At 38.2% G+C, this 13,751-nt stretch overlaps 6 protein-coding genes across 6 annotated transcripts; 3 read left to right on the top strand and 3 right to left on the bottom strand. All coding sequences in view use genetic code 12, as the record gives it.

Moving 5' to 3' along the window:
- Positions 1–2,755: 2,755 nt before the first annotated feature.
- Positions 2,756–4,042, top strand: PVL30_005361 (uncharacterized protein; the record flags this gene model as incomplete). The annotated part of the gene is made up of 1 exon (XM_001523762.1): positions 2,756–4,042. The coding sequence occupies one exon, from the start codon at positions 2,756–2,758 to the stop codon at positions 4,040–4,042; it is 1,287 nt and encodes a 428-aa protein (XP_001523812.1).
- Positions 4,043–4,278: 236 nt separating this feature from the next.
- STE14_2 (farnesyl cysteine-carboxyl methyltransferase) lies at positions 4,279–4,968 on the bottom strand (the record flags this gene model as incomplete). The annotated part of the gene is made up of 1 exon (XM_001523761.1): positions 4,279–4,968. The coding sequence occupies one exon, from the start codon at positions 4,966–4,968 to the stop codon at positions 4,279–4,281; it is 690 nt and encodes a 229-aa protein (XP_001523811.1).
- Positions 4,969–5,307: 339 nt separating this feature from the next.
- Positions 5,308–6,024, top strand: STE14_1 (farnesyl cysteine-carboxyl methyltransferase; the record flags this gene model as incomplete). Its single annotated transcript, XM_001523760.2, has 1 exon — positions 5,308–6,024. One exon carries the CDS (start codon positions 5,308–5,310, stop codon positions 6,022–6,024), a length of 717 nt encoding a protein of 238 aa, XP_001523810.2.
- A 151-nt stretch (positions 6,025–6,175) lies between these two features.
- On the bottom strand, positions 6,176–6,706 carry ARC18 (subunit of the Arp2/3 complex; the record flags this gene model as incomplete). Its single annotated transcript, XM_001523759.2, has 1 exon — positions 6,176–6,706. The coding sequence occupies one exon, from the start codon at positions 6,704–6,706 to the stop codon at positions 6,176–6,178; it is 531 nt and encodes a 176-aa protein (XP_001523809.2).
- A 1,267-nt stretch (positions 6,707–7,973) lies between these two features.
- slp1 (WD repeat-containing protein slp1) lies at positions 7,974–9,917 on the top strand (the record flags this gene model as incomplete). Its single annotated transcript, XM_001523758.2, has 1 exon — positions 7,974–9,917. The coding sequence occupies one exon, from the start codon at positions 7,974–7,976 to the stop codon at positions 9,915–9,917; it is 1,944 nt and encodes a 647-aa protein (XP_001523808.2).
- Positions 9,918–10,143: 226 nt separating this feature from the next.
- Positions 10,144–11,841, bottom strand: FLR1_3 (Multidrug transporter flr1; the record flags this gene model as incomplete). Its single annotated transcript, XM_001523757.2, has 1 exon — positions 10,144–11,841. The coding sequence occupies one exon, from the start codon at positions 11,839–11,841 to the stop codon at positions 10,144–10,146; it is 1,698 nt and encodes a 565-aa protein (XP_001523807.2).
- Positions 11,842–13,751: the final 1,910 nt, after the last annotated feature.

Raw genomic sequence — 13,751 nt, 5'->3', positions numbered from 1 at the left:
AAACCAGTAGTACTAAATAAATAGAGTAATAAATAAAAAAAATAAATATAATACTGAGTTTTTGGTGAATTGAGCTTAAGAAAGCGTTTGTTGTTTAAGAGGCGGGTGTTTACGGAGGGAAAATGTAGCGATAAATTAATTTTTTTTAATTTTTTATTTTTTTTTATTTATTTTATTTTTTGGCCAACAGAAAGTATGTGGTGGGGGATGGGAAGAAGGAAGAAGGTGAGAGGCAGACAGGCAGCCCTTTAGTATCAATTTTTTTTTTCTTCTTTCTTGATTATTACTATTATTTGGGCTGTTGACGCAAAGTGGTACAAAGAGTTTTTATCCTTCTTTTTTTTGGGGGGGGGGGGGGGGCAATGAGAGAGTGATTGCCCAACAAAGATCTTCAAGTTTGTTGATTATGCCTGCCTCTTTTATTTCTCTATTTGGTTGTTGAGTACTAGCCTCTTTTCTTTTGACACAAGGTTCATTATGAAAAATTTGGTAAAACCTTCTACTTATACACCTGGTGAGAGGTTCACAATAACTATGTGTTTTTATACATACTAGTGTTTTCTTTTGTTGTTGTATATATATATATATATATATATATATATATAAGGTTATCTCTAATACTAATAGTTTACGCTGATCGGAAGTGTCAAAAAAAAGAAAAAGAAATAGGATTGTCTCTCAATGTGTGTGTGGATGGATGGTTTAGGGTTTTTATATAAACTAATGACCTTTTAACTGTGGAAACGGTTGTGGCTTTAAATCCACCTCTTTCCTGTGATAAATCTTTTTCTTTTACTTCTACTTCTACTTTTTTTTGCAATTTGACTTTAAGAAGAAAAAAGGCTTGATGTAGCCCGTGGTATTGCAAAAAGAGAAATTTAATTATATATATATATAAAACTGTCGATCTGAATATTCTTCTTCGCCAACCAAAGAAGAAGAAGAAGAAGGGAAAGGGAATGGGGGTTTTTTTTTTCTTCTTCTATTTTGGTACTTTTTGCAAAATGGGAAATAATATATTCAGTCTTGGTATATTGCTTTCTACAGATACACATACACACACACACAATAGTATTTTAATAATATTTTACCCTCTTAATTGAGTCTCTACAAAAAGATCCTTATTTCCGTTTGTAGTTAAAGACATTGAAGAAGAAAAAGAAATGATACTCTGTGCTCAGCAGTGCTGTGGTTTACTGTAGTTTACTGTATAGAGGTTTGCTGCGTTGCGTTGGGTTGCGTTGCATTTGGAAAAAAAAAAATTAAAAAAAAATTAAAAAAATTAAAACAAACACACAGACAGACAAACAGACAGAGCAAATCAAGTATTTAAATACACCACACAGGATATATATATATATATATATCAAGAGTATAAACTGTGCTAAACTATATAAGGATTAATAGATGTAGGTATTCAAAGTTTACTCAAGACTGTTAAGGAAATCTTCCTGAGGAGCAATTGAAATAAACAGTTGTGAAATTTTGTCTCTCTACCCCTTTACCATTCTCTGGTCGTGGACGAATTTAAAATGAAATTGTTGTTGTTGTTGTTGATGCTGCTGTTACAAACGTTCTTGTTGCAATCTATCCCATCTAATCTCGTCTAATCTCATCCACCATTTCATCTATTTCATTCATGTCATAGTCAATTCTCCTATTCTCTTTACAATTGAAACAAAGTGAAAAGGGTGGGGTGTAATTCCTTGTTTAAGCTGGAGGGGGAGGGAGAGAGAAAGAGAGCTCTATATTCCGCCCCTTGTCCTTGCTCTATCGTCTATGTCTCATTTGCTCTTATCAAAAGAAGAAATAAAAAAAAAGAAAAGAAAAGAAAAGGCCCAAGTGGAATTTCAAGCAATAGACACGGCTTAGAGGCATGGTTTGATTTAGATAAATTTCTATATACATTGATCTTCTTCTTCTTTTCATCATCATCAATAAAATCCCTTCTTTCCTTCCCTCCTTCCTACAAAGATGAAAATAATATAAAAATTTAATTTGAAAACTAATTAAAGAGATCAATGATTGTAATTGTCCGTCGTTTAAGTGGTGGGTCTTTCCTGTGTCTTTTTCTTTTCAATTCCTCATATGTTTATTTTCCTTCCTTCTTTTCTTTCTTTCTTTATTATTCTCAACTTTGGAATCACAAATGTGGTGAATTAGACAAATGTTGTGCATGTTTTTTATTGTTGGATAAGAGGTGATAAATTTTTTTTTATTTTTTTATTTTTATTTATTTTTTGTTCGTTTCTTTTTTTTTCTTGATTTTTTTTTTTTGGTTTCTTTTTTTTTTTTTCGCAGCATTGGAGTGTGAAGAAAAAATTATATGTGAGACAACAATAGGTCCCACTAACAAATGTACAAAGAATAAGAGCCACCAATTGCGAAATAAAAAATAAAGAAAAATCTATTATATATTTTATATATTGTTATTCTTTTTTTATTTTTTACCATCCCAAGATAGATTCCTTAACCAAATCAAAATTAATTAAAAAAAAAAATTTTAAAGAAAAAAATTCAGATTTATATATTTTTGCCCTTTTTCCCTCTGATTGTACTTTTCCCAATTTAAATAGATACTTCTGGGGAATCCTCTTCTTTTCTTTTTTTTTTTTTGATCTTCTTCTTCTTCTCAACCTATTCCCCCTTATCGTTCATTCGTTCCATCAACAAGTCAATAGCCAATTACTTTGTTATTGTTATTTTTCTTTTGTTCCTGTAATAGTTGACCCACGTTTCTTAGACGCTACACAATATGGCTTCAGCTACTACTTCATCATTCTCTGGCACATCAAACACTGGAGCCCAAAACTTCTCCAAGATTGAGAGAAAGGGTAATGTGGCATCCTTCCAGTCGACTCCTTCAGGTTACCAAACTGGCTTGACTGCTATCGACACCTATGGTAACACCTTTAAAGTGCCAGACTACACCATCAAGGATATCTTGTCTGCAATCCCATCCCACTGCTACGAACGTAGATTGTTGCAATCTTTTTTTTACGTCTTTAGAGACATTACATGCATTGCAACATTGGGTTTTTTGGGAAACACATTTATCCCCTTGATTGCAAACCAATACGCTAGATTTGCCGCTTGGGCCGCTTATATCTACATGCAAGGCTTGTTTGGCACCGGTATCTGGGTCTTGGCCCACGAGTGTGGCCACCAAGCGTTTAGCGACTATGGCTGGGTCAATGACTTGGTTGGTTGGGTCTTGCACTCATACTTGATGGTTCCATACTTTTCATGGAAGTTTAGCCACGGTAAACACCACAAGGCAACCGGCCACTTGACCAGGGACATGGTGTTTGTCCCCAAGACAAAGGAACAATTTATGCAAAATAGAGGCATTGAAGACTTGGACGACTTGTTGGGCGACTCGCCAATTTACTCCTTGTCAACCTTGGTTTTCCAACAACTCTTTGGATGGATTGCATACCTTTTTGCCGATGTCAGTGGCCAAAAACACCCAGGCAAGAACTGGTGGCAAGTTAGTCATTTTAACCCCTCTTCAGTGATTTTCGAAAAGAAGGACTACTACTATGTCTTGTTGTCCGACTTGGGTCTTGCCATTCAAGCAACCATTCTCTACACTTGTGTACAGAAATTTGGCGGCTTTTTTGTCTTGGTCAACTGGTTCCTCCCATACATTTGCGTCAACCACTGGTTGGTTTTCATCACCTACTTGCAACACTCTGACCCCCAAATGCCACACTATGAAGCCCACCAATGGACTTTTGCACGTGGTGCAGCTGCCACCATTGACCGTGAGTTTGGCTTTGTTGGTAGATATATCTTTCACGACATTATCGAGACTCACGTTTTGCACCACTATGTATCCAGAATCCCATTCTACAATGCCAGAGAGGCAAGCGAGGCCATCAAGAAGGTTATGGGCGAACACTACCAACACTCTGACGAAAACATGTGGGTGAGCTTGTGGAAATCTGCAAGATGGTGCCAATATGTTGACGGCAAAAACGGAGTTATGATGTATAGAAATGTCAATGGCTTTGGCGTTGATCCAAAGAAGGAGAAATGATTTTTGCAATGTGAGGACCAATCCATAAAAGAAAAGGCATTAAAAGAGAGAAACACACTAATGATAGATGTATAGAAATCTGTGAATAGTAATAACAAAGCTATGAGTATTTATCTTGCAAAAAGAGTTGTATATATATATAAGAATTTTGTAGCTTTTGTTGCTGTTGTTGCTGTTGTAGCTTTTGTTGCTTTTGTAGCTTCTGTTGCTGTTGTTGCTGTTGTTGCTCATCTCCTTTATATAAACATCCATGTCCTTGTCTTGTTTCTATACTTTATATAGTTATCGCCAAAGAACTCAACGAGGTATTTCTCTTCATACCGGACACGATCTCTGAAAAACCTCCAGAGAATAACACATCCAACAAACAAGACAATCACATTCCTTAGCATCAACTGCATTCCAAGAAACCAAATAAAAAAACCAAAGTAACTGGGATGTCGAATATACTTGTATATCCCCTTTGTGATCAAAATGTGCGTATCTTTGCCAGATTTTTGTATATAGTGATTGAACGACTCCTGTGCCGTGTACATGGCCAAGGTCCTTGCAACTTGGCCAAGAGCAATTAGGAAATAGCCTATTCGTGAAACAAGAAGCGGCACCTTTATCGCATTTGGTGTTGCAAAATGTTCAATAATTGACAATATAGTAATGATCTGAAACTCCCTATCCTCCAATATAAACGAGTCATCATCAACCTGACTGTTGTTGAACAAATAAGTTGAGATAAACTCAAGGGAATGGAAAAGTGATAACAATTGTAGGTATAAACAAATGGATGCAAATTTGGAGTGTGTGAATTGCAAGATGAAACAAGTAGCAACAACGAGGCCAAGAGCAAAAGACTTGGCTGCAATTCTAAGCAAATTGTTTCGCGAAGGATCGTACCTTATGTATTTCAAAGGGTCATCCTGTTGTGTCATTGATATGTTTGACTAAACTGGTGTATGAGCTAAAGTCGAAAGTAAGAAGCGGGATGGTGTTGCCAAAAAGTATAAAGAAAAAAAAAAGAAAAAGATAAAAAGGAAAAAGGAAAAATGAAAAATGAAAAATGAAAACTTGAAATTAAAAAAAAAAAAGAGGTTTGCGGACTGAAAGTATCGTAGGTTTCAATTCTCAATGGAATAGTCCATCTTTTTTTGTGAAAACCATGGATCGACGTCTTGTAGTGCAATATGCTTCTGCAAGTTAAAGATGAAGCAACAACATCAATGAAAACAAAAACTGAGACAACGATTACAACAACGGTTGCAACAACGAAAATGAATGGAGTAAGAACACAAAATGCAATATACAAACAGTCTAATGTCTCGTTATTGGAAGTATTTGCTGTTTGCTTTACTCTAGGCTTGTTATTTGCAATTGAGATTTGGTCATTATTTCATTCACTGCGGCATTCTTTACTCATTTGGTACTGCATCTTCCTAGAGTGTTATTTCATTTCCGAGTTTTCAAGCAGCTGCTTGTACCAGCCAAGTACAGTGACTTCGAAATCCTTTCTCATATATGGTGTCAAGGGGAATGGCCTGTTTTGGTTCATGCAAGGACTCACCGTGATTGAGTATTTGTTAACTAGTAGTCTGTCCATGTGGGTACCTTATTGGGTCTCCAAATTGGTTTCTCTTGTTGGCACATTCAGTATATGCATTGGCTTGTTCATAAGACATGCTGCAATGAAACAATGCGGCGACTCTTTTAGCCATTACATTGCCACCAAGAAACTTTCCCATCATAAGTTGAAACAGGATGGAATATACGGAGCTTTGCGACACCCTAGCTATTTCGGGTTTTGGCTATTTGCCATTGGCATTCAGCTTCTACTCAACAATTATGTCAACTTTATTGTGGACATTATTGTTTTACATGTGTTTTTCAAAAAACGAGTTGCTTACGAAGAGTACATGCTAATCCAATTCTACGGAGAAGCGTATCGACGATACCAAAACCGCGTGGGTGTTTATATTCCATTCATATCATAATTTAGAGACTTGAAGAAAGAAGTAGAAGAAATATCCAAAAAAAATAAACAAAGAACAAAAAACAAAAAACAAAAAACAAAAACAATAAAAAACAGAACCCAATATATTTATATCGTATACACTTAACATCTAGCATCCAGAAATTCCTCCCTTATAAGCTTTTGTTCATAAACTTTCTCTTTGTAAAGGATAACCAAAACTTGCTGGGAACGTTTTCGTCATCCTGGTATATCCGTGCCAATAACCTTTCTGCCAACTCCTGTCTAAATTGCGACAAGTAGCTTCGCAACAATTCTGCATCGGCTTTTGTCTTTGGTGGCAAGTACAACGAGTTCAAGGGGAAATTGATATCACCAGGTAAGGCGAAATTATCGAGACTCAAATTATTCAATACTCTAGTGGCTTCTCTGTGGGGCATGGTCTTGTTCAATTTGCTCAAACAGTCACTAACATACAAGATACCGTAGATGAGCACACGGTCGGCATTACCTTTGATTTCAAAGTTTTTGAAAAACGAATTGGCTCGAAACAAGTCGAGTGTCTCTTCCACTATATCGTAGTCTTGATCGGGTTCAAATGCAGGACCGCGGTATTTCGTACGAATGGGAAGCAAGGACAAGTTTCCAACGGTTCGTGTGTCCAGTGACTCTTCTCCAAGGAAAGTTGAGTGATATGCGGGCATTGTTGTGGAATAAAAGAGATGATTGGGTTCTGTAGGGGGCGTGGAGATTGAAGTTGGATTGGAGTTAGAGTTGGAGGTGGAGTTGGAGTTGGAGGTGGAGTTGGAGTTGGAGGTGGAGTTGGAGCAATCGGTTGAGAATGATTGTTGGATTGTGAGGCTCATAGAGGATCCGAGAGTAAGAGAGAGGTTCGGCAAAGACAAAATGCGTGGTGGTAGCGCCAAGACAAATTATATATATATATTTAAACACTATGTCCAATTTTGTCTTTTTTTTTCTTTTGGTTTGGCATTCGAGATCAACTATCTCTTACCATTTACGAAAAATGGTTTTGTTTAAACCATCTTCACTTACGGCTCTACAGAATGTGATAGATAGAATGATGATTTTGTTCAACAAGCTAGTGGATTTCATGTGTATGTAGTTTTGGCTGGCAGGTAAGAAAAATAAAATTTGTCGTATACTTATAAAATTGGTAAAATTTTGAACCAAAAAAAAATTAAAACCAAACTTATTTCCAAAATGTACATTTCTCTTTTCTTAAATATGCCTCTAATACTCATATCTCTTGTTACAACAATGTACCAAGTCAATCACAAGTCAAGATCATTGCAGGGCATTATTTTTTTTGTAAATTTCATCTTCGTCATCTTCGTCATCTCAGAAGGATAATAAGTTGATTGTTTGAGCCGCGCGCATTACCTAATTAGTCAATATGGTTACATAATAAGAGATCAATTAAGGCCGAAAAGGGAAAAATGTCAAACACAGAAAAAAACGATTTCCTGCATTTCATTTCTCTAGCTTAATATAAAATTTCTTCTCTTTATTTCTTTTCCTTCGTAGCAACATCAGTAGCAGCAACAGCAGGTCAAGTGATTCTAGTTGACGATTATATCTAAACGCAATTGCTAAAGGGATAATAATTCAGCAAATTGAACCAAACCAAGAAGCAAAATATAGTATTTCCTTTTTTGTTTTTTATTTTTTGCTTTTTGATTATACTTCCTTTCCAATAATAATAATCATAACGAAGTTGTCTCTTTCTTTTAAATTCAACACAGCCGCCCATTTCAACAGCCAGCGCCAACAAGTAACTACCAACGACCAGCAACTAGCAATTGACAATCACACATAAACCATTACACGCCACACATCTCACACCACTCACCACACATCACACATCACACATCACATATCACGCTGCATACACCAACTGTTACTTACCACCAGCATAATCTAGCATCTTGATAGTCATTTTAACAGCATATGTCGGCATCTACATTATCACCAAGCTCATCAAAGTTTGTCCATCGCCCACCCATTACAGATGAGAATAATGACAAGACGGACAATCATTATCTGGCGAAAGCCTATGATAAGCTGCAACGGTTTGTCAGCGGACCTTTGCAAGCACCAGACCCGCTCTTATCGCCATCCAAAAGAGAGTTTCTTAAACAAATGAGTCCCAATGTAACAAAAAAGCATCGCGTCATATCAAACGAGCCAATCTCCAAACCGCCAAGTTTTGTAGGTGCAAATACCAAAAAGGAGAGCAAGGAGGTAAAGGAGGTAAAGGATTTGAAAGATTTAAAAGATGTAAAAGATTTAAAGGGGGTGAAGGAGTCAAAGTTTGCAAGACCACAGTTTCCGCTGTCATTTAAACCAACATTGGCACAGAGGTCTAAAACAAGTATTGCATTTCCAATGTCCATGTCTATGGCAAGTGGTGGTAATATCAATTCCTCTTCTTCCAACAGCAATGCTCCTGGTACTGGTGCCTCTACCACTTCAGTCCCATTTACATTACGCCGATCGAATTCATTGTTGACTAGATCAAATAGCTCTCTATCAACAGATCACAAATCTACATCGCTCAGCAATTTGGACAGATTCATACCATCGAGACACAACTCAAGCACAAGAAAACTAGACTCTTCAGGACCAGCACCTGAGCCCAATGCAGCACCTGAAAAACACATTGAAGCACAAACATCGAAAATTTACCAACACCATGTTGCTGAAGCATGTGGACTAGAGATGAACTCGCGAATTTTGCTTTACCAGCCACAGCCACCAGAGAGAAAAAAGCCAGTTGACCTTCTTCATAGCAATTACAAGATCAATGCAAAAACTTCACTCTCACCTTTACTTGCATCTGCTAGAGCCAAAAAGATCCCATCAACTCCTGAAAGAGTGCTTGATGCTCCAGGATTGGTTGATGATTTCTACTTGAATTTACTAGCTTGGTCACTGTATAATTTGTTGGCGATTGGATTGGAAGACGCAGTATATGTATGGAATGCATCAACAGGCTCCGTGGGACTACTATGCGAGCTTCCAGAAAAGACATTGGTGACGTCACTACGGTGGTCCCAAGATGGCTCGTACATCTCGATAGGGAAAGATGATGGATTAGTTGAGATATGGGATATTGAGCAAAACACTAAATTGCGTACACTCAATTGTGACAACCACCTCACAAGAGTTGCCTCGCAAGCTTGGAACCTGCATATATTAACCAGCGGCAGCAGAGTTGGGAACTTGTACCACTCGGATGTTAGGATATCATCACATTTAGTTGACAAGAACGAGGGATGTCATGTTTCAGAGATATCGGGTATCGAGTATAGACCTGATCTGAAACAGTTTGTCACCGGTGGCAACGACAACTTGGTCAATATATGGGATGTGAGAAATAGTCAAAAGCCACTATTTGCAAAGAGAAACCATCGTGCTGCAGTCAAAGCAATGTCATGGTGTCCCTACCAGATGGGGCTCTTGGCAACTGGAGGAGGTTCAACAGATAAGACTATACACTTTTGGAACACCAATACTGGAGCGCGAGTAAACACTATTGAGACTGGTTCTCAGATCTCGTCGTTGAACTGGGGTTATGCAGCAGGAACCGGAATGGAGATAGTGGCTACTCATGGTTTCCCAACCAATAGTATATCGTTGTTCAATTACCCAACGTTGCAAAAGACGGGTGAAGTGGTGAATGCGCACGACACGAGAATCCTCAATGGGTGCTTGAGCCCTGATAATCTTACATTGGCGACGATTGCTGGAGACGAGAATCTCAAGTTCTGGTCGCTCTTTGATATGGACAAATCGTATAAGAGAGTTTACGACGAGGAAGCTGGTGATGATTTAGGCGATGAAACTGTCAAGGACGCAAAGAGATTGAAAAGGATGATGAAGTTTAGGTAGGTCATTCAATATATAACCCATTTTTTTGGAGTTTACAACTTTTCTATTCTCTTTTTCTTTCTCTTTTCCCGTATTTTAATACGTTATAGGAAAAAGGCGTAGATATGGCTTTCATCTCCAAGATATAATAATTTGATTATAAAATTAGAAACAAGCTATTGAAACTCTATAAAAGTATACTATTTATACTCACTCTATCAACTAACAAAAACACTAAAACGCTTTCTCAATAGGCGTACACGGATCTTGCTCTTAGCTTTGGACCGTTCAAGTAGAAAAACACGGGGATTGCAATCATTAAAAGACAAATGAATGCTAATAAACTTGAACCCCATCCAACAGGAAATTTTTCAGAGCCTAAATTATCAAACAAGGCCCTTCCAAATAAGGGGAAACAACCTGCACTAATGCTTCTAAAGAATGCATTAGATGAAAACACTGAGGCCAAGTACTCTACTTTGAAACTCGAGGCCATGTAATTGAACAAGGTTTGGAAGATTATAAATGCACCAGCGGCAAAGAGGGCAATTCCAATCAAAGGTGGGAACCAATGAAGATCCGGAGACGCGGTCCATCCAAAGATAAATAAACCTGTAGGCATGAGAGCTGCACCAACTATGGAAGCTGGTAAGAACACTTCGGGGGATACCATGGTGCCCAGGATAAGTTTCTTTGTAAAGATTTGGTACACGTACGGGATGTAGACTGCACCTGCCAAGATTATACCAATGACAATGGAGGTGTAAGAAACACCCATCAAGATCAATGGGAAATGCTTGGTTTCTTGAAATACAATGGGGATACTCTCAAAGAACAAGTAGATGATACTGTAGACCAATGCAATGTATATGTCAATCAACAACACCACTGGCTCTTTCAATGTGATTTCAATTGGTCTCCATAACAACTTTTGTACAACAGCACGAGCAGACGAAAACTCTCCAGCACCTAGCTCTGCCTCTGATCTGATTCTGTTGTTTCCCGTCAATTTTCTCAATCTCTCAGCTTTCTTTCTCAACAAGTATGGAGTATACGTTTCAGGCAATGTCCAGCCAAAGATCAAGAAACACGACGAGATCAATGCCATAAACCAAAAAGTCCATCTCCAACTCTCATACCCATTATGGCCACCACGAACAACCAAGACTGAACCAATCAATGGACCAATTGCTGGCCCACACACTGCACCTAAGGACCATGTAGCCAAGCCACATACAAAGTAGGGGAGTGTGATAAAGTCACCATAAGACGCACCGCCGGTGGCTAATGCAGGACTTGCAAAGAACCCAGCAATAAGACGCAAGACCGTCATTCCGGCAATGCTTGTGGATAATGCAGTTGGGATCTGCATCATGCAGAAAATGAATAATGTGATCAAGTACAATGGAGTTCTTCCTACTCGAGTGTGTTCTGAGAGAGGGCTAAAGAAGATGGGACCAATACCGTAGCCAATAACAAACATAGTCAATGGCAATGTGGCAATAGTCTGACTTATATGGAACTTTTCCATGATATCAACAATGCCTGGTGTGTAGATTGCCGAGCCCATATAGACGGAGACTGTGAGGAATGCAATTTGGAAAGCCATGATACACTTGAGGTATAATGGCCAATTGTAAGGATTTTCAGGGTCATTGTCGCCGTCCCAGGTTACTATAATGTATTCTGACTTGCTCAGATTTGAGTTTGCCACAGTGTCAGCAGAAGCATCATCTTTGTCGAAGTTGGAGGTGTCGTCTGTAGCTGGCAATTCATGTACTGCTGCATTTGCGATTTCCTCTTGAGAATCTTGTTTTTCAGTAAATTGGAGGTATTTTTCGGGTACAACGTAGTCTGGGAATTCATCTCTGTGGCGAAACCAGCGACCACCAGATACACGATGAAGAACTTGACCGCAGAGTGAGTCTATAAGAAATTGTCTCATTATAGTTTATATCTTTGTTTTCTTTTTTGACTTTATTACGTGATCTTAGTATTAAATGTTGTTAATTAAGTTAGATGGTGTTGCAAAATAGACAATTACAACATTATTTGTTCGTTCCATGGTCTCAGTTTTATACTTTTTCTGACTGTTTTTGTAAATGACAATCGTCAAGTTGTAAGTAGTTCTTGAAACTGTTTTGATCTGTTGAGTCATTGTATTGCACGTTCATCTTATTTCCGTTTGTTGTGATGAATTTTGGGCTGATGTGGGTAGCACGGCTCTTTGGAGGGCTGTTAAAATTTAAGAATTTGTAATCATAGAAGCTGTGAGCGCGGCGCATTTTTGTTATACAACTAAATGCGACACCATTTGCTTAAATGACGGAGAGCCACAATGACAAAGCACGATTGATTTGTAAGCGCACAATATATCAAGTATTTGCTATGATCCATAGTGAGAGAGTTTTGGTATGGCCACAGCCTGGCTTATAAACTATACAGCCAACTTTGAGGAGGGGATGGGGAGAGAGGAGCTAGGAAATGTTTACATGAGGATAGAGGGGGCAAAAGGAGGGGAACTCTTCAAGTGAATGTTGCTAACTTTGAGTTGCAGATTGGAAAGGGTGCTATCACACAAAGAAACGGAAACGGGATGGTTCTGTGCTGTTCCTTCTAAAAAAGTATTGAATGTAGATGCAAGCAGGGGGTTGCTAGCTAAAGTTGAGGAACTTCGCTTTTTACCTGATTCAGCAGGAAACAGAGATGAAGTTCGGCCGATATTTTGAAAAGCAGTCAAATAAGGTTTTTTATGAGCAATTTTTGTCAGTGATAGGGTTGGAGAAAAAAGTGTGGCTTTATATAACTCACCGTAGAGCATTTGTAATCAACTTCGGATTTGACCTAATTTGGAAACGGAGTTACGAATATGTTTTCCTTTTACAAATAGAAGCAAGACAATGCGGCTGCATTTGAGTGGGAGATAAGAATACTAGTGGAATATACGAGCTGCTTCCAAGAACACATTAGTAATCATTATAGCGATAGGGAATTGAATAGAATGGACACGTGATTTGTCATATGGAACCGAATTTGACGATCGGATAAACAGTAGAAAGATATTATTTGGTAAGTTAGTCTAATGTGTCTGATGAAAGAAAATAAAAGTGAATTATTTGCAACTGATTTGACGCAAAATCATACAAAATTTCAGATATTGGTTTAAAATTACATTTGTAACGTAAAAGTCATTTCGTAAGTGTAGGAGGTTATACTATATAACTGTGAAGTAGTTGTGACCATAACTAGACTAATATTATGAAATGTAGGAATGGACAATCATATATTCATCTCGATAGTCGAATGAGCTCCGGTATAGTTCATCATGTGAAAAGAGCTGAATGGTTAATATCAACTTGTAAATTTCAGATGAAGAGAAAAGGATGCACTTGAAACTCGGTGTAAGGATGCACTTGAAACTCGGTGTAAGGATGCACTTGAAACTCGGTGTAAGGATGCACTTGAAACTCGGTGTAAGGATGCACTTGAAACTCGGTGTAAGGATGCACTTGAAACTCGGTGTAAGGATGCACTTGAAACTCGGTGTAAGGATGCACTTGAAACTCGGTGTAAGGATGCACTTGAAACTCGGTGTAAGGATGCACTTGAAACTCGGTGTAAGGATGCACTTGAAACTCGGTGTAAGGATGCACTTGAAACTCGGTGTAAGGATGCACTTGAAACTCGGTGTAAGGATGCACTTGAAACTCGGTGTAAGGATGCACTTGAAACTCGGTGTAAGGATGCACTTGAAACTCGGTGTAAGGATGCACTTGAAACTCGGTGTAAGGATGCACTTGAAACTCGGTGTAAGGATGCACTTGAAACTCGGTGTAAGGATGCACTTGTGAAACA

This window comes from Lodderomyces elongisporus, chromosome 8 (genome assembly GCF_030384665.1).
Source record: "Lodderomyces elongisporus chromosome 8, complete sequence".
Lineage (NCBI taxonomy): Eukaryota > Fungi > Ascomycota > Pichiomycetes > Serinales > Debaryomycetaceae > Lodderomyces > Lodderomyces elongisporus.
The sequence above is the reverse complement of the archived record's forward strand: the minus strand, read 5'-3'. Positions and strand labels throughout refer to the sequence as shown.